The sequence below is a fragment of the Limanda limanda genome, chromosome 5 (assembly GCF_963576545.1).
Source record: "Limanda limanda chromosome 5, fLimLim1.1, whole genome shotgun sequence".
In the NCBI taxonomy this organism is placed as follows: domain Eukaryota; kingdom Metazoa; phylum Chordata; class Actinopteri; order Pleuronectiformes; family Pleuronectidae; genus Limanda; species Limanda limanda.
The window spans coordinates 4095665-4115107 of NC_083640.1; the positions used below are offsets into that span (position 1 = coordinate 4095665).

The window sequence follows — 19443 nt, forward strand, 5'->3', positions numbered from 1 at the left end:
AAAACTCTTTATTTAGTCCAAGTTATTATGCATATTTTCTTCATTATGAGTTTAACTTTGAATGTTTTTGTATTTTTATATAGAATATTTACCTTGTCATTGTTTGGTTTCTTTATTTTTCAGCACAATTTTGCTTATATGACCTGATAATAATCATATTTAGATCATTACGTGTATAAAAGAAAAACTGTCTTGCAATAAGTGTTCAGAAGTTTACAGGTAAACAATTAGAGAGCTAACAAAATATACTTCTCAAGTAGATTCATATCAGAAAATTATTTGATATGATCAAAGGTTATTGTATGAGTCACAATGGTTTGTGTTGACAACGCATTTTCTTAAACAAAGTGTTTGGGCTCTTGAACATCAAATCTCATATCTGCCGTCGAGGAATTTTGTCAAATTTTGATCAGTTGTCATTTAAACTCAAAGATGAACTGAATTGATTTCAAAGTTCAAAGGTCGCGGTGACCTTTCATGAGTGTGGGAAAACTATTATGTAGACTACAACTGCACTGGTGAGGAAAACAAGCCCATTAAAGCAATACATGGATTTTAGTTAAGATTAAATTCCTGAGGTTTGAATTGATAACATAATCTATAACCAGTGAAGTGGATTAAGTAGTTAATATATTGATCAGTGGTTCTAGTAACTTGTATCTGATCTAAATTAAAGTTTTGATCCCAGCTGCAGAATATTCAGTCAGTTAAGCTGCAGAGAAACACGTCCTCGACCATTTTAACATTAAACACAATTTTTGGTGGAGGTGGTGATATTTTATTATGAATTTTATTGAATCTGATGCTTGGCCCAAAGTATGTGGACGACAAATCATTTCATGCTCCAGTTCAGCCACATGTGTTTTAGCTAGGTCTGTTCTTCCACACTTAAGTGAGAGAGGGTGTGTGTGTGTGTGTGTGTGAGTGTGTGTTATTTAAACCCAGACAGGATCAGCTGACGAACTCGGGGTTCGGCTCTCTGAGTTTCTTCAGCACCGTTTTTGGGCTTTTGGCTCTCGTCCATCTCCCAGTTTAGTTCCTCAGCTCGTGCGCCCGACCTCATGATGTTTTCTTTATTTTTCATAGGATGAACAAGGTCAGAACTAACTGTGTAGAACATGGAAAGTAAAATATAAGAGGAAAATAGGTATAGAGAGAATACAATGAGTAAATATTTAGACATAAACTGGTATATAGTGTGTGTGGCAGCAGGGCTGTTGCAACACAGGCAAATTAAACTCAGAGAGGATGACTTGAGGTTAATAAATCAGGTTTATTGTATGTTTTATTTTATACATTCAATGTTATGATACTTAAAACACTCACCTGCCCAACGGCCTCAGTTTACAGTTGTTGGTGGCAATTGATTAATTTAACTTTTCAGATTAGAATCACAATCAGAATTCTTTCATTTGTTCAAGTTATTTTCACATACAGAAATACAAATTGACTTGCTGTTATTATTTCATTACTAACTCAGTTTGAACTGGAGCAGTTTATTTAATTCTGTTTTATAATCGAAGATGAAGACAGAAACGACCATTTTGGCCATATTCCACATTTTTACTTTGCATTACTTGTACTTTCTACATTGATTTAGAAATCAACAGCAACATTTGTTCTTTCAAACACATTCATGTCAGTGTAATTATAGATTTCTGTCTTTACAAAGTGAGAACTAAAGATGTGTGATAAAGGAAGGTCAGTGTTTGATTGACAGCTGATCTCTGTGCGGAGCAGAAACGTCAGCACGACAAACTTTGATCAACAAACATGTAGACAAAAGAAGTTAAAGATTTAAACACAGAATCTAAATCACTGCTTTTAATGACTCAAGTCTATTTGAGTTTACAGAACTCAACTGTGGATCCAGACCCACAAACCCAAACTCCAGCATAGAGCGGCTGAGTGAATGTGGTCTGGACTCTGTGGAGGAGAGTCATGGTGTCAGAGACGCTGTAGAAGGACAGAACACCTGCACTGTGATCCAGGTACACTCCTACTCTGGAGGACACAGGACCTGACACTGGAGTCCTGATGCTGTTGTAATGAAAGATATATCTGGTTCCAGCACAATATAATGACCAAGATTTATCTTTGTATCCAAATACACATTCTAAGTGTCCTGCTCTTCTGATATTCTTGTATGTTACTGCTACACGAACTTCTCCTCCCACCTTCACCTTCACCTCCCAGTAACAACGTCCAGTCAGACTCTCTCTACTCAGGACCTGAAAACAACCAGTGAATCTGTCAGGGTGATTAGAATAAGACTGTTCTTCACTCATTACTGTTACTTTTCCGTTTCCCTCAGATAATAACAAACGTTTGTGTGCTGTGTTTGGATCCAGTGTGATTTCCTGTGAATATTTTAAGAAGTCAGCTCTGGTCTTGGGCTCTGGTTGTCGCAATAAAACATCCACTTGGGACACAATCTGTAAAATCTCTGTCTCTGTCTCACTCAGAATGTCCTGTAGTCGACCTCTGACCCGTGACACAGCTGCTGTCACGTCATCAAAGTACCTCAGAGGACGGATCCTGATGCTGGATGAGTGTGTAGATTCACAGAGTGGTGACAGTGAGGGGTAGTTGTGTAGAAACTGGTTGTGATCCTCTGTGTCTGAGAGCTGCTTCAGTTCATGGTCTTTCCTCTTCAGCTCAGTGATCTCCTGCTCCAGTCTCTCCTGAAGCTCTCTGACTCGACTCACTTCAGTTTCCTGCTGGGATCTGATCTGCTGCTCCACATCAGAGCTTCTTTTCTCCAGCAGACGGATCATCTCAGTGAAGATCTCCTCACTGTCCTCCACTGCTTTATCAGCAGAGCCATTGACGGCCTCCTCCTCCTGTTGAAGCAGCTTCACGTCTTTCTCTGTGTCCTGGACTCTCTGCTGGATTGTTTGTCTCCTCAGCTCAAGCTCTCTCTGCCTCTCAGTCCTTTCTGCTGCAGCTGTAACTGTGTCGTGGTCTTTATGTTCATCCACAGAGCAGAGATAACAGATACACTGCTGATCAGTGCGGCAGAACATCTTCATCACCTCATCGTGACGAGAGCAGATGATCTCCTGGAGCTTCTCCGAGGGCTCCACCAGCTTGTGCTTCTTCAATGCAGCTGACTGAAGATGAAGCTGGAGGTGTTTTTCACAATAAGAGGCCAAACAATTCAAACAGGACTTGAGAGCTTTCAGTTTTCTCCCAGTGCAGACATCACAGGCCACATCTTCAGGTCCAGCATAGCAGTGATCAGCAGGAGCAGCTTGGAGTCCAGTCTTCTTCAGCTCCTCCACTAAATCAGCCAACATGGTGTTTTTCTCCAGGACAGGCCTCGGTGTGAAGGTCTCTCTACACTGAGGGCAGCTGTAGCTTCCTCTCTCCTCCCCTTTGTCCCAGTGGGTGTTTATACAGCTCTTACAGTAGCTGTGTCCACAGCCAGTAGTCACCGGATCCTTCAGTAGATCCAGACAGATCGAACAGCAGAATCTTTCCCTGTCTACTTGAATTTCTTGCTGCGCCATTTCAGCTGCTGCCAGTTACTCTAGAACAGTTTCACTTCCTGTGAAAAGAAACAGATCTCTGCTCCTCCCCCTCTCGTTCACTCCCTGCAGTGACTCAGCTCCCACAGTTCCCAGCTTGTTGTTCACTGGTTCTTACACTGACACACCTGTGAAGGGAGGAAACACAGACATATCCTGACTGGGAGGAGCTGCTTGTGTTTGAGGAAGAAGTTGTTGGTGTTTATGGAGTTACTGCATTTCACAGCGGCCCGTTCTCACCTGGTGTTCAGAGGAGATTCAGTGAGAGGCAGAGTGTGTTTTCCTTCATTCACAACACACAGTCACAATTAAAGTCAAATCAAATAGATGGATTTAATAATAATAAATCACATCTCTATTTATAAAGCACATCTTAATACTAACAAAGAAAAACTCGTAAAAATAACAAATACAAACTCACTCAACGAAGAATGAAAAACTAACAAAGTAGAATAAAGGTTAAGTTAAGGTTAGGTCGTCTTTACTGTCCCCGAGGGGCCAGTTGGTTCATAAACAGTTGTCCCACACAACCCATACACATCACAACAATACTGACATACACAAAAAGAGCACAAAGAATCCATTAGTTTATCTTGTATTGCTAATGATGATGATGATGATGATGATTATTATTAATAGCAGTAGTGTTGTTGTTGTTGTTTGTGTTTCTCTGCTGTTGTTGTTTATTTGTTTATTTATTTATTTTCAGCATCCTGCGCTTGATCTTCGCCTCAGCTGCAGTTTAAACGGGATTGGTCGACGATTCTACGATAGCATGGAATCGTCAACCAATCCCCCGAGTCAACAGGGGGCGTGACATCACTTTTATTAAATTTATTGTCTTGATTTGAGATGTTTTACTATAAGTTGCTGTCTTTTATTTTTAGAAGGATAATGTTTTATTTGGCCTCTTTATAATGCTGTTTTAAAAGGTGCCATATAATAATAATAAAACAGTTATCATTATTATTATATGTATTGTTGTTGTTGTTATTGTTGTATTTAATTGAACAATTTAAATCACTAGACAAAGATTCATGGTTTAATGTTGAGTGATCTTACTTTTAAAGGTAGAGTTGTCCACCATCCGGTCAGTTACTGTCTCACCCTCGTTGACTTGACACCCATCGGCCTCAGAGGTGAAGCAGCGACACCGTGTGGTCATATAGGTTACATGTACCTCTACACATTAAAATAGAAATAAACACAATCAGTTTAAAAAAATTATGTTTTGTAATATTTTCATTGGAGAATAAACTACCCAGCCTTTAAAGTGCTGGAGGCTCGGTTTCAGTTCAGATGCCTCAGTTTGTTTTCATTTTACAAACTCAGATCAACATTTTAAAGTAAATGAGGGTGAAAACGTAATAAAATATATATATTTATCTTTGTCATAAAGGAATGTTTACCTCCATATTTGGAAAAATAGTCAAATCAATTTCAAGGTTTTAAGATTTTAACTTTCAAACATGAGAATGAAACTGAGTGAATTTGAGCAGCAGCTTGAACTTGCTCAGTTTTAACTTCAGATTCCTGTTCAGCCAACAGAGAGCAGCAGATCTCTGGGTGAACTTTGTGTTCTGTTCAAGTTCTATTCCAATGATATGATGCACTCAAAATTCAGAGATGGGAAAGAATCACGAGCTGGTTAATGCAACAACAAAAAATAGCAGAAGAAAAGGAGACATCAGGTTCCATTCACTGAAATATTATGTTTAATTATGTAAATGATGCCTTATTTAATTAAAGGCCTGATTTGTATATTTCAGAACACAAATGTGATGGAAGAGCCATTAAAGACATGTAATTATTAACCAACAATCAATAAATCAACAGAATTTTCAACTGCCAGGGAAAATCCAATATGTCAATGTTAAAAAACGTTTTGCCATATTTTTTAACTTTGTTTTTGTAAAACAAGATACGAATGACATAAGAATTAAAAACACTCAGTATAATCCTTCAGACTAAAGACGACAGAAATAAAAGTTCTGTGAATTTTTTTCCTGCAGTCTTTCACCCTTTGCATTCTTTATTTACAGTTGATGGTTTCACCTTCATTTGGATTCATGTTCACGAGAGAATATGTGGATAAAAACTTTTTTTATATAGTTGTTCCAGCCCCTGAGGGTGTGTGGGGGTTGTGCTTATTATCTATTCAACATATATGATATTTATTTTTATAACTTAAATGATCCACAGATAAGATTAACTAATGAAAACTGATGTTTCTCCACAACAACAGAAAAACATCCTCATCCAGCTGTGGAACCTCTCGGTCCAGATGTGTGACGTCGTGACAGAGCAGCCGTTCACCTCTCACCTGGTTTCTCTCCGTCAGATATGATGCTGTTTGTTTGGCTCCTTCCAGGTTAACGTGCTGCTCTGTCCTGGAATCCTTTACTCTCGGCTCTGTGACGCCACCGGATTCGACAATGAGCGAGAGAACAACATGTTTGTGTTGACGCTGGACTTTAACTGGTGTCACAAACAGACTGGGATGTTCAATCAGACATTTTGAATCCGGAAAGGATCAGATGCAGCTGGAAAACTCTTTATTTAGTCCGAGTTATTATGCATATTTTCTTCATTATGAGTTTAACTTTGAATGTTTTTGTATTTTTATATAGAATATTTACCTTGTCATTGTTTGGTTTCTTTATTTTTCAGCACAATTTTGCTTATATGACCTGATAATAATCATATTTAGATCATTACGTGTATAAAAGAAAAACTGTCTTGCAATAAGTGTTCAGAAGTTTACAGGTAAACAATTAGAGAGCTAACAAAATATACTTCTCAAGTAGATTCATATCAGAAAATTATTTGATATGATCAAAGGTTATTGTATATGCCACAATGGTTTGTGTTGACAATGCATTTTCTTAAACAAAGTGTTTGGGCTCTTGAACATCAAATCTCATATCTGCCGTCGAGGAATTTTGTCAAATTTTGATCAGTTGTCATTTAAACTCAAAGATGAACTGAATTGATTTCAAAGTTCAAAGGTCGCGGTGACCTTTCATGAGTGTGGGAAAACTATTATGTAGACTACAACTGCACTGGTGAGGAAAACAAGCCCATTAAAGCAACACATGGATTTTAGTTAAGATTAAATTCCTGAGGTTTGAGTTGATAACATAATCTGTAACCAGTGAAGTGGATTAAGTAGTTAATATATTGATCAGTGGTTCTTGTAACTTGTATCTGAGCTAAATTAAAGTTTTGATCCCAGCTGCAGAATATTCAGTCAGTGAAGCTGCAGAGAAACACGTCCTCGTCCATTTTAACATTAAACACAATTTTTGGTGGAGGTGGTGATATTTTATTATGAATTTGATTGAATCTGATGCTTGGCCCAAAGTATGTGGACGACAAATCATTTCATGCTCCAGTTCAGCCACATGTGTTTTAGCTAGGTCTGTTCTTCCACACTTAAGTGAGAGAGGGTGTGTGTGTCTGTGTGTGTGTGTGTGTGTGTGTGTGTGTGTGTGTGTATGTGAGTGTGTGTTATATAAACCCAGACAGGATCAGCTGACGGACTCGGGGTTCAGCTCTCTATGTTTCTTCAGCACCTTTTTGGGCTTTTGGCTCTCGTCCATCTCCCAGTTTAGTTCCACAGCTCGTGCGCCCGACCTCATGATGTTTTCTTTATTTTTAATAGGATAAACAAGGTCAGAACTAACTGTATAGATCATGGAAAGTAAGATACAAGAGGAAAATAGGTATAGAGAGAATAAAGTTCGTAAATATTTAGACATAAACTGGTATATAGTGTGTGTGGCAGCAGGGCTGTTGCCACACAGGCAAATGAAACTCAGAGAGGATGACTTGAGGTTAATAAATCAGGTTTATTGTATGTTTTATTTTATACATTCAATGTTATGATACTTAAAACATTCGCCAGTTTACAGTTGTTGGTAGCAATTGATTAATTGCACTTTTCAGATCAGAATCAGAATCAGAATTCTTTCATTTGTTCAAGTATATTTTCACAAACAGACATACAAATTGACTTGCTGTTATTATTTCATTACTAACTCAGTTTGGACTGGAGCAGTTTATTCCATTCTGCTTTATAATTGAATATGAAGACAGAAATCACCAATTTGTATTTTATTTAGTTCATTTTTAACATTAATCTTCTCGTCCTCACATCTTCAGTTTATTACTGTTGATTATTATATCATCATCATTATTATCAATGGTACTTTTTAATTAAAACTTGTCTCTGCACGTCATCACTCACGTCATGATTATTGATGGTATTTTATTTTATAATTTGTTTCTGAATGTACCATGTTGAACTATGTTTTGTTTCGTAGGGCCTGAGCACCAAACAGAGTGAGACAGGGTAGGGCCCTATTGAAATTGTAAGGATTATAATTTTTCAGGCAAATGAATTGGCTTTTTGAGGCTAAACATGCTCAAATTCTTACCAAAATTATCAGAAAATTAGAAAGTGGGGAAAATGTACGTATTTTGAAGGAATTTTCAATGGGTGTGGCAAAATGGCTCAACGGTGGCCCCCCGAGCCCCCGCAAACGCAACAGGAAGCCCGCCATTTTGCATTTAGTGGCCTATTGGCCATATTCCACATTTTTACTTTGCATTACTTGTACTTTCTACATTGATTAAGAAATCAACAGCAACATTAGTTCTTTCAAACACATTCATGTCAGTGTAATCATAGATTTCTATCTTTAAAAAGTGAGAACTCAACACGTGTGATAAAGGAAGGTCAGTGTTTGATTGACAGCTGATGTCTGTGCGGAGCAGAAACGTCACCACGACGAACTTTGATCAACAAACATGGAGACAAAAGAAGTTAAAGATTTTAACACATAATCTAAATCTCTGCTTTTAATGACTCGGGTCTATTTGAGTTTACAGAACTCAGCTGTGGATCCAGACCCGACCCCAACTCCAGCATAGAGAGGCTGAGTGAATGTGGTCTGGACTCTGTGGAGGAGAGTCATGTTGTCAGAGACTCTGTAGAAGGACAGAACACCTGCACTGTGATCCAGGTACACTCCTACTCTGGAAGACACAGGACCTGACAATGGAGTCTCGATCCAATTGTAACAAAAGTTATACCTGTTTCTATTACAATATATCGACCAAGATTTATCATTGATTCCAAATCTAGATTCTGAGCCTCCTGCTCTGGTGATATTCTTGTATGTGACTGCTACACGAACTCCCCCCCCCCCCACCTCCACCTCCAGCTCCCAGTAACAACGACCAGTCAGACTCTCTCTACTCAGGACCTGAGGCCTATCAATGAATCTGTCTGGGTGATTAGAATAAAACTGACCTTCACTCATATATGTTACTTTTCTGTTTCCCTCCGATAATAACAGCTTTCTGTATGCTGTGTTTGGATCCAGTGTGATTTCCTGTGAATATTTGAAGAAGTCAGCTCTGGTCTCTGGCTCTGGTCGTGGCAGTAAAACATCCACTTGAGACACTATCTGTAAAATCTTTGTCTCTGTCTCACTCAGAATGTCCTGTAGTCGACCTCTGACCTGTGACACAGCTGCTGTCACGTCCTCAAAGTACCTCAGAGGACGGATCCTGAAGCTGGATGAGTGTGTAGATTCACTGAGTGGTGACAGTGAGGGGTAGTTGTGTAGAAACTGGTTGTGATCCTCTGTGTCTGAGAGCTGCTTCAGTTCATGGTCTTTCCTCTTCAGCTCAGTGATCTCCTGCTCCAGTCTCTCCTGAAGCTCTCTGACTTGACTCACTTCAGTTTCCTGCTGGGATCTGATCTGCTGCTTCACATCAGAGCTTCTTTTCTCCAGCAGACGGATCAGCTCAGTGAAGATCTCCTCACTGTCCTCCACTGCTTTATCAGCAGAGCCATTGACGGCCTCCTCCTCCTGTTGAAGCAGCTTCACGTCTTTCTCTGTGTCCTGGACTCTCTGCTGGATTGTTTGTCTCCTCAGCCCGAGCTCTCTCTGCCTCTCAGTCCTTTCTGCTGCAGCTGTAACTGTGTTGTGGTCTTTATGTTCATCCACAGAGCAGAGATAACAGATACACTGCTGATCAGTGCGGCAGAACATCTTCTTCACCTCGTCGTGACGAGAGCAGATGTTCTCCTGGAGCTTCTCCGAGGGCTCCACCAGCTTGTGCTTCTTCAATGCAGCTGCCTGAAAATGAGGCTGGAGGTGTTTTTCACAATAAGAGGCCAAACAATTCAAACAGGACCTGAGAGCTTTCAGTTTTCTCCCAGTGCAGACATCACAGGCAACATCTTCAGGTCCAGCAGAGCAGTGATCAGCAGGAGCAGCTTGGAGTCCAGTCTTCTTCAGCTCCTCCACTAAATCAGCTAACATGGTGTTTTTCCCCAGGACAGGCCTCGGAGTGAAGGTCTGTCTACACTGAGGGCAGCTGTAGCTTCCTCTCTCCTCCCCTTTGTCCCAGTGGGTGTTAATACAGCTCTTACAGTAGCTGTGTCCACAGACAGTAGCCACCGGATCCTTCAGCAGATCCAGACAGATCGAACAGCAGAATCTTTCTCTGTCCAGTTGATTTTCTTGCTGCGCCATTTCAGCTGCTTCCAGTGACTGTAGAACAGTTTCACTTTCTCTGAAAAGAGACAGATCTCTGTTCCTCACCCTCTCGTTCACTTCCTGCAGTGACTCAACTCCCACAGTTCCCAGCTTGTTGTTCACTGGTTCTTACACTGACACACCTGTGGGAGGGAGGAGACACAGACGTACCCTGACTGGGAGGAGCTGCTTGTGTTTGAGGAAGAAGTTGTTGGTGTTTATGGATTTACTGCATTTCCCAGCGGCCTGTTTATTTAATAATAATAAATCACATCTTTATTTATAAAGCACATCTCAATACTAACAAAGAAAAACTCGTAAAAATAACAAATACAAACTCACTCAACGAAGAATGAAAAAATAACAAAGTAGAATGAAGATTAAGTTAAGGTTAAGGTCGTCTTTACTGTCCCCGAGGGGCCAGTTGGTTTGTAAACAGTTGTCACACACAACCCATACACATCATAAAAATACAGACGTACACAAAAAGAGCACAAAGAATACATTCGTTTATTTTGTATTGCTAATGATGATGATGATGATGATGATGATGATGATGATGATGATGATGATGATGATGATGATGATGATGATGATGATGATGATGATGATGATGATGATGATGATGATTATTATTATTAATAGTATTGGTAGTAGTAGTTGTATTGTTGTTGTTGTTTTTTCTCTCTGCTGTTGTTGTATTTGTTTATTTATTTATTTACAGCCTCCTGCGCTTGATCTTGGCCTCAGCCGCAGTTTGAATGAAAGACCTCCCAGGATTGGTCAATCCTCGACGCGGGGGATGAAAGACGACACGGGATTGGTCGACGATTCCACAAAGGCATTGAATCGTCAGCCAATCTCCCACGTCCACAGGGGGCGTGGCCGTCCCGCCGAACCGAGCCGGTTGAATGGGCGAGCTCAGCGATTGGTCAGTAGTAAAATGACGTCGACGTGGCCGGCGGGGCAGCCAGTGACGTGTCAGTATTCCGGGAAGGGGCGTGTCCTGCCGGCATGGTTAACCGGCTTTTCCTCTGCCGGCTTCTCATTCGATCCCATCGGGAGACCCACGCCGCGCCGCTCGCTTTCTTTACCCGGCTTTCAGCTCCCTTCTCCCGGCGTCACCATGCTCGGCCTGTGCCTCTACGTCCCCGTGGCCGACCGCGACCCGGTGGCGGTGGAATACTTCGAGTCCGACGGCCTCCCCTCGGAGCTCAAGTCCGTGTTCAACCGGCTCAGCGTGCTGCTGCCCTCCCAGGAGTTCTCCAGCTACCAGCGGTGGAGACAGGTGAGGAAGAAAGGAAACATGTGGGAATCGAACCTGTGGGCTCGCTGGTTGGGGATCAGGGGTCAGTTGTTGTTTTGATCCAGTCAGTAGGTCGCTTGTCCCCGGGCTCAGGACGGATTAGCACCGCGTTAGCACCGGGAGCTAACAAGCCTTACGACTAGGCCTCACATACAGGGGACCGGCTTTCTGAGAAAACAAGCTACGAGCGACTTTACCACTTTTTATAAAAACTGTAAACTGTCAATATTGGATCAACTTTCAGTTAACTGGGAGTTTCTATTGAGATCGAAGGCTTTTTCCTGCGTTCAGTGGGTTTTCTAAACTTCAAAGGAACCGGCGCCATTCATTGGGTGAAGTTCCTCCCTGAAGAGGAAGTGTCGCTACGAGTCATTCATTTCAATCTGGACGCTGCTCCAGTTAAAAAACGTCTCTTCAAAGGATGTAAATAAGATATTTAATCAAAAAGGACTTGTGCTAAAAGTCAGAAACTCGAATGTGTTTCACTTGAGGAATTTTATGTGACAAAGGAAACACTTATGCGAGAGATTGTAACCTGAGTAGCTGCAGCATTTTCCCACCAAATCTCATTAATTCTGCTCTAGTGTGTAAACTTCAATAATTAAATTAATAATTATTGTTACTAAAACCTGCACATGCACTTCTCTGAAACCAGGAGCAGTCGATCTTAAAGCTCTGGACTCTGACTCAGGCTCCATCTGTGGTCAATGAGAAGCAGACCTGTCAGATTTTCTGATGTTTACATTAAAAGTCAAAGTGAGAATTATCAGTAAGAGTTTATTGTCATATGCACAACGATGACATTTAAGCAGTCGCTTGCAATTAAATGTTTGGATCACAGGCCCTCTTATGGCAATGCTCAGAATATTAAAAAAATAAAATAAAACTATATTCAAATCTAAATAGAAATAAAATATACAAATCTAAAATATATATATATACACCTGAAGAAAACAATAGTGCAATGGTGCAAATATGCTAAGGTGCAGAGATGGTGGAATTATGACTGATTGGAGGAGTTTAAAAGTCTTATGGCCTTGGAGATGATGAAACTGTCTTATTTGAAACATTACTTTTAGTGTGACAGCTTCTCTTAGCATCTTGAGTCACAGTTGTTTTCTGCAGAGCAGCTACACCAGTCTTGTACAAACACTGGACACAGGTTTCCCTCTCTACCACTACCCTGCTGCAAGGGCCATGTACATGAATTCTGCCAGGTAGTTTGGTGGAGGCAGGGTTTCATTACGCTGTCATGTGCCTGCCCTCGGGGGGGCCGGAGGGTCCGGTGTCGGCTCTGGCCAGTGGGCCGGAGGAATGCCGGTTGTCCTCAGTCTCGTTATAGCTCGGGACGCCTGACATCTGAGGTCTTTAATGAGATTACAGCAGTTGGCAGGTGGGGGCCTGTGGTTGAGGTCAAAGATAGAAGCGGGTGATACTACCTAATACCCTACTGGGTGCTGGAGGGACGTGCGTCATTCAAGCACATCAGGTGCGCTGTGACTTGGCAGACGGGTCAGGGAACCGTCCTGTGGAGTCGTGAAACAGGAGCCAGGGAACAGTGTCGTGTTCAGAACTGCAGGACTTTCAGCTGCATATTGTACATGGAGCACATTTCAGAAGTTGACTGTTAACCTGTTTTGATGGGTTTGTGCAGTGTAGCATTAATGCCCCACCACTTACATGCTTCAATAAAAAAAGAAATCTTTATTATTATTATTAAATCTCTGCTCTGTTCTGTTACCCGATCAACCAGAAGGGCCTTGTCTCACTGCCTGTGTCCTTTGATCCTCACAGAAAACCTTCACAGGGGAAGAAAAAGACCCGGATGGACAGCTGGACTTTGAGGAGTTTGTTCACTATCTGCAGGACTACGAGAAGGACCTGAAACTGGTGGTGCAAAGCGTCGACCGGAACAATGCTGGTAAGTGGCTGCTGCTGTTATGTGCTGAGGTTTCGGTTTTATTTCAGTTTGTGTCAGTTGATCACTTTCAGTATGAGTTGCCTTTGATCTCACATCTTTTTGCTTTTGTCTCTTTTCAGGCCACGTAGACGCCAGAGAGTTCATGCAGTCCCTCCACGACCTCGGGGTTCACGTCTCCTTGCAGCACGCAGACAAAGCCCTTAAAAGGTGATTTTTTTTCATCTGTTTCCTCTGCTGAAAGTTTGGATTGTATTAAGTAGAGTCTCCAGTCTTAGTTTGGTGTTTTTTCTGTTTCTTTGTTAGCATGGATAAGAACGGGATGATAACTATCTGTAGTGAAGACTGGAGCAACTACATGACGGTGGAGAAGGCGGAGAACATTCCTGAGATCATCCTCTACTGGAAACGCTCCACGGTGAGTTTGAAAGACAGAACCTCCCACTTTTGTTATGTACATTTTCACACATTCTTTTATTTGATATGGGTCTTAAGGCATCTGATGATTGTTTCTCTCAATCTGGAACTTATCAACATGCGTAAGATGTTGCATCTTCTGTCGGTCGGAGGGGAAGAGGTCAATTGAGAAGCGGCGTCAGCAAACATCCTGCGTCAGTAATTAAGCTCCATTAAGGACATGCGAGGAATTGCTCCCATTCTGGAAGGATTATGTCGGGAGGATTTGCCTGTTTGTCTGGCTGTTATGTAAAAGGGAGCAGCGGGTGGAGGCAGAACCGATGTAGCGCAGCTCCCTCAGGAGAACGCTGTGATCTTGGGTTTTGTACAAGTTATTTCGACGCTGTGCCTCTAATGAGCCTCACAGCCTCTGCTTGGTGTAAATGAGACACTGGCGGAATGAACCCGGGCCAAGAGGGAAGCTGGAGTTTCCAAACCCAGCAGGTCAAACTAAAGGCAAAAATTTATGATGTAATGTGAGCTGCGGGACCGTTTCACTTTGGAAAAAACATGTTTAATTCTCTGTGGTTACGGGTTCCCACCACAAACTTATGGCACATATCCACATCTGCTGGTTTAAGTAGATCCACTGGTCAGCCTGCCTCGTGTTCCTGGTGTAGATCAATTTCAAGTTCATCTCCTTGCAGACTCTTGTCTTTTGACCTTCGCCCAAAGAGCCTCATTTATAATCTGCATGGCTCCGATTTCTAAGCCGGGCGGTGATTATCTGTGATTAACCACTGAGGTCAATTAAGTCCTGATCTATACTGCGGTATGTGTGAAAACAAACATGGCGGTTGGTGAGGGCCACCCAGTTTGACCCGTACTGTGGCTACTGGTCAACTACTGTAGTGTGCATGTGGTGTCTTTACCGACAAGTGCCAGTTAAGAAAGAGAATTCCATGTGACCTCTCCCTCTGTGGTCTGTCGGTCATATCTCAATCTACTGTGTCTCTAAACCTCCCTGTCTGTCTTCCCTGCAGATGTTCGATGTGGGCGAGAACCTGATGGTGCCTGACGACTTCACCATTGAGGAGAAACGGACTGGAATGTGGTGGCGGCACCTGGTCGCGGGCGGAGGAGCTGGAGCCGTTTCCAGGACGTGCACGGCTCCCCTGGACCGAGTCAAGGTCATGATGCAGGTAAGACGCCCACATCCAAACCCGGTGAAATCAAAGGTCAAATCGAATTAACTAGAACCAAACGCTGAGTAATATATTGGCTCTGAACAAGGGGGGGTGTACTTTGTGAGAGGAGGAAACTCTTATCTTGCTCACCATTTGCAGCAGCAGAAAATTATCTCCAGCTCGGGGGTCACATGACCTCGTTCACAACCATCAAGTCTAAAACCTACTTTATTATTTATTCCTAATCCTGCGAGTTAAAAACTGATTTTTAAATGAGAAGGAGATTCTCCTGGAAGTCTTTCTTAGCGGCAGCAGGTGAAACGATTAGTGCTCCAAGTCCAAAGCAGAGTTGCCTCAGCTTGCGTTGCCTGAAGCCAATAAATAAGTTAATGTCTAACAGAGCGAGGGCTCAGAGTCCGGGGCCACGTTGGGAAACCTCTGACCGCTCCTTCTGCTGCGTAATCTCAACCGTCATCAATGCACAGAAGGTCGGAGTGTGCAGATTCTGGATCTGTGTCCATGGCTCATTTACGTCATTCGCTATCTGGCATGTCGACTTTGGAACAATCCCGTCGACTTGGAGCCCTATAGATGCTTGACTTGTACGTTTTAGTCTCTGTCCCATCATAGATTAAACGGTTTCGACCCAGGTTTTAAAGGTCAAATAAATCTTGGCCTTCGTGTCTAATTGACCCCAAAATTTTAATTTCCAATTTTATTTTACCTGCTTGTAAATTCAGAATAGAGCAGTTGATTTCCTGTTTCAATGTTTTAATCTAACAAATCCCATTCTTCTTAGGTTTATGGAACTCGAACCAACAACATGTGCATCATGAGCGGAATGATGCAGATGATCAAAGAGGGCGGGATGAGGTCTTTGTGGCGAGGCAACGGCCTGAACATCATCAAAATCGCCCCAGAGACTGCGCTCAAGTTCATGGCGTACGAGCAGGTACGGAATTGCACTTATCTGCAAACCAGGGATTTAAAACCACTTTAGTCGCCCGTTCGCTAATTCCTTCTCTATTTCCTCAGATTAAACATTTGATCGGCAGCGATAAGCAGACCCTGAGCATCGTGGAGCGATTTGTTGCCGGGTCTCTGGCAGGAGTGATGGCCCAGAGCGCCATCTACCCCATGGAGGTGAGCGCCACTTTAACTGCAGCTGCTCTTATGCCGAAGGGCAATTAGGGAACCGTGTTTCTCAAAACTCTAGCGTCGCATTAAACGTTTTCTCCTCTGGTTCTGTCTCCAGGTCCTGAAAACCCGTCTGGTTCTGAGGAACACCGGGCAGTACTCTGGAATCTCTGACTGTGCCAAGCAGATTTTTCGGAGAGAAGGACTCGGTGCGTTTTATAAAGGCTTCATCCCCAACATGCTCGGCGTCATCCCCTACGCAGGCATCGACCTGGCCATTTATGAGGTGAGCAGTCACAAGCGTACTGACCCTATGACCCCTCAGATTGTGTCTGTACTGTTCCAGCCTGATTATACTTGTTTTGTTCCCACTTTATCACCCTGAGAATGAACTCCACACACACCCTGATTGTCACTGGACGGGTTTACATAACACCATCCGATGGAATGCAACTGCAGCCAAACAAGCATGTCAACATTTCTCCATCTTGTTCCTTCTCAGACGCTGAAGAACAGCTACATAGAGAAGTACGGCGCCAACAGCACCGATCCCGGCGTCCTGGTCCTCCTCGGCTGCGGCACCGTGTCCAGCACGTGCGGTCAGCTCGCCAGTTATCCTCTGGCTCTGGTCCGAACACGCATGCAAGCACAAGGTGAGGCCTTCAATCCTGAGATGTGTCAGTGTGCAGGTGTTAAATTAACCAAATTAATATCCTAAAAAAATATACTGCTTTAACTAAGAATGGAAGGAAAATGCACAAACGCATTTTTATATTGTTCAAGTTTATTTGAAAAGGAGATGTAGAGAAGGACTACACCTAACTGGGGAGTAGCATTCACAACATTCACATCATTCATATCATGGGTGGAGGACATGATTCATAGAGGTATTGACCAATAAAGAGGTTTTAATTTAAGTGACTCAGCATCTTAAAGTGTGACTCCAACACACAGACACCTCGTTTTGTGCGACCCACAGTTAAAAAGTAAATAAATAAAATATCAAACATTTGAGGACCTGAAACATATTAATCAATTGAAGCTCAGGTTTAAGTGTGGAGAGTTTTTTAAACGAAGGACGAACCAGGATGCTCTTAAATCTTTATTTAATCACTGCATTATTAATAAATACATATCTTCTTCATTATGTTCTACAGCAGCGACCGAGGGCGGCCAGAAGGTGACCATGACGGGTCTCTTCAGACAGATTCTGAAAAGTGAGGGTCCGACCGGGCTGTACCGAGGCCTGGCCCCCAACTTCCTCAAAGTCATCCCCGCCGTCTCCATCAGCTACGTCGTGTACGAGCACCTGAAGACCCAGCTGGGAGTCAAATCACGCTGACACCATCATGTGACTCTAAAGGCTCAAATGACATGTGCCCCTTACCCAAACAAGTGAAGGTCACCTGATAAGTGACAAAGGCCACCCACCCCCTCTCCCACGGTGAATGCCAGGGAATCCCGGGACCTTCTGGTCTCTCTGGGGATTCATGGGGCCTCCTCATTCTGTGAATGTCCGCTGACGTGTGAAAAGAAAAGGCCAAAGTGGAGGATATGGACTCTATGAGCTCAAGTTGTCGGGACTGTGACTGCTGCTATTTATGTTTTAAGAGGTCGTGTGGTGGAGCTGAACCACGAGGAGGATGAGTGACTGTAAGTCGAGGACCAAATGTGTTCGCTCTGTCTTCCATTTGCCGTTTTTGTACCAAATGTCCACTTTTACTTCTCTTTCATGTTCTGGTGTTTCAGTCTTTTGAGTTAAAAAAGCATCACCAGCAGAATCACTTGAGTTAAAAAAGAATATTTAGTGTTCAAGGCAAACAGAGTATTTCTAAGTGTCACTTAATGAGAAGATTTTGCACATGTGAGTTTGCTCTCCCTACACCTCTTTCCTGCATGAATGGATGGATGACATGACTTTCTGAATGACTTTGGAGTATTTATTTCCACCCAATCCTGTATTTATTGTTTTTTATTTTATTGCCGAGCGAGCCGGTTCTTTAGTGTTTTCCGTCTGAAGACTCAAATGTGCAATGGAGAACATTTATTTTTTTTAAATGCAGTGTGATTGTGTTTAAGGTGGGAACTGAGCACCAGACAACGGCCTTAACTTGTGACTTACAACACTAAATAGTTGTCTGGTGCACTGTTGAAAACAGGGGTTTGAACTTGTACTTGTTTCGCTGTGGCTGACGAAGTTCTAGATGCTCAAACAGCTTCAGGTTATGTCTGTTAATGTGTGGAGATTTGTTTGTGCCCTTTTGAGAAAAAAGAATATGTTTCAATGTTCACCTCAGGTTTAAGGGCGGGTTATTGTTTAATATATACACAGAAGAGGACACTAGATTCTTGTTTCACTTTTCTACTCGGAAAAACAAGGGCTTGAAAAGGATGAGCAACGAATGCACTTTAATCAAAGCTGTAACAGCCTCTGAAAGAATGTCACTTCAATCCAGGTATTAAGATTTGAATTGTCTCATGTTTTAAAAGTGTTTTAATGGACCATTTTCATGCAAATAAATGCAATTTTGTCAGATGTCTTGTTGGGTGTTTTTCCTTTTTAAAATGGATTAAATATGAGAGAGCTGGATGTTCTGTTATAACCTGGACACAGCAGATCATTGTCAAAGTATCAGAGATGACTGAGAGCAGAGTTTCACTCTAACCACATCGACCAGAGGAAATCCGCCCGAAGCAGCTTTTAGTTCAGTTATTAAACGCACTTTATTTCTCAACTGCCAGTTCTGCTAATCTGCCGTTTCTGGGAACTTGAATGCAGATGTCACAGGGTATTTTCCTCATGTACACATCAGGTGATTAAAACGGAAGTGGAATTGAAGCAGGACTTTCTGCAGATTGTTGTCAAAGATTCATCTAACGAGCTCCTTACAACCACATTTAATTTTATTTCTCCCCCTGGAACCAAGCAGACTGGATGGTGACACATCAGCAGCCACTTTAAAACAGTCTGAAAATAATGTGAGTTTTACAGTTTTTCAATCTACAGGAGTAAATGTCTGAGGATCGTGGACTCAGTTTTCATCCTTAACTGTGAAACACCCCCACAAAGCTCTTCCCTACACATTCTCCCATAAGCACAATATGATAAGATTACTGCCTTTGTACACATCTACTTAATGATGATCCTTCCAGTCATCTTAATATATATATTCCCCATAAACCATTCTACAGTTTTTATTAGTTTACATTCCTCGTCTGATTATCTACAGGGAAAGAGAAACACCAATTGGTAAGATTGTCAGTTTCCCAATTCAAATATTTCTGAAATGATTTCATACCTGTCTTATTAATGTCTCTGGTATTTCCTATAATGTTTTACTCAAAACAAGTGAGGGTTAGATGAAACTGTCTTGAGAACAGTTTCACCTTCTTCCTGAACTGGTCCCGGGCAGAG

At 42.1% G+C, this 19443-nt stretch overlaps 2 protein-coding genes across 2 annotated transcripts; one reads left to right on the forward strand and one right to left on the reverse strand.

Moving 5' to 3' along the window:
- Positions 1 to 1309: 1309 nt before the first annotated feature.
- LOC133001458 (uncharacterized) lies at positions 1310 to 10151 on the reverse strand. Its single transcript, XM_061071031.1, has 2 exons — positions 8420 to 10151; positions 1310 to 3527 (listed from the first exon to the last, which is right to left on the reverse strand). Exons 1-2 carry the CDS (start codon positions 10079 to 10081, stop codon positions 1839 to 1841), a joined length of 3351 nt encoding a protein of 1116 aa, XP_060927014.1. The 5' UTR covers positions 10082 to 10151; the 3' UTR covers positions 1310 to 1838.
- Positions 10152 to 11147: 996 nt separating this feature from the next.
- Positions 11148 to 18564, forward strand: slc25a25a (solute carrier family 25 member 25a). The gene is made up of 10 exons (XM_061071264.1): positions 11148 to 11372; positions 13185 to 13311; positions 13431 to 13518; positions 13615 to 13726; positions 14748 to 14906; positions 15691 to 15843; positions 15927 to 16034; positions 16147 to 16314; positions 16531 to 16681; positions 17186 to 18564. Exons 1-10 carry the CDS (start codon positions 11211 to 11213, stop codon positions 17368 to 17370), a joined length of 1413 nt encoding a protein of 470 aa, XP_060927247.1. The 5' UTR covers positions 11148 to 11210; the 3' UTR covers positions 17371 to 18564.
- The last annotated feature ends 879 nt before the right edge of the window (positions 18565 to 19443 follow it).

Excerpts from the sequence above, each read along its gene's own strand:
- LOC133001458 (XM_061071031.1), bottom strand. The coding sequence starts at position 10,081 with ATGGCGCAGCAAGAAAATCAACTGGACAGAGAAAGATTCTGCTGTTCG. Across the intron at positions 3,528-8,419 it reads GATCCACAGCTGAGTTCTGT|CTGGCAGCAGCTGAAATGGC; the intron begins AAACTCAAATAG and ends GTTCTAGAGTAA.
- slc25a25a (XM_061071264.1), top strand. The coding sequence starts at position 11,211 with ATGCTCGGCCTGTGCCTCTACGTCCCCGTGGCCGACCGCGACCCGGTG. Across the intron at positions 13,519-13,614 it reads GCAGACAAAGCCCTTAAAAG|CATGGATAAGAACGGGATGA; the intron begins GTGATTTTTTTT and ends TTTCTTTGTTAG. Across the intron at positions 16,315-16,530 it reads TCGACCTGGCCATTTATGAG|ACGCTGAAGAACAGCTACAT; the intron begins GTGAGCAGTCAC and ends GTTCCTTCTCAG.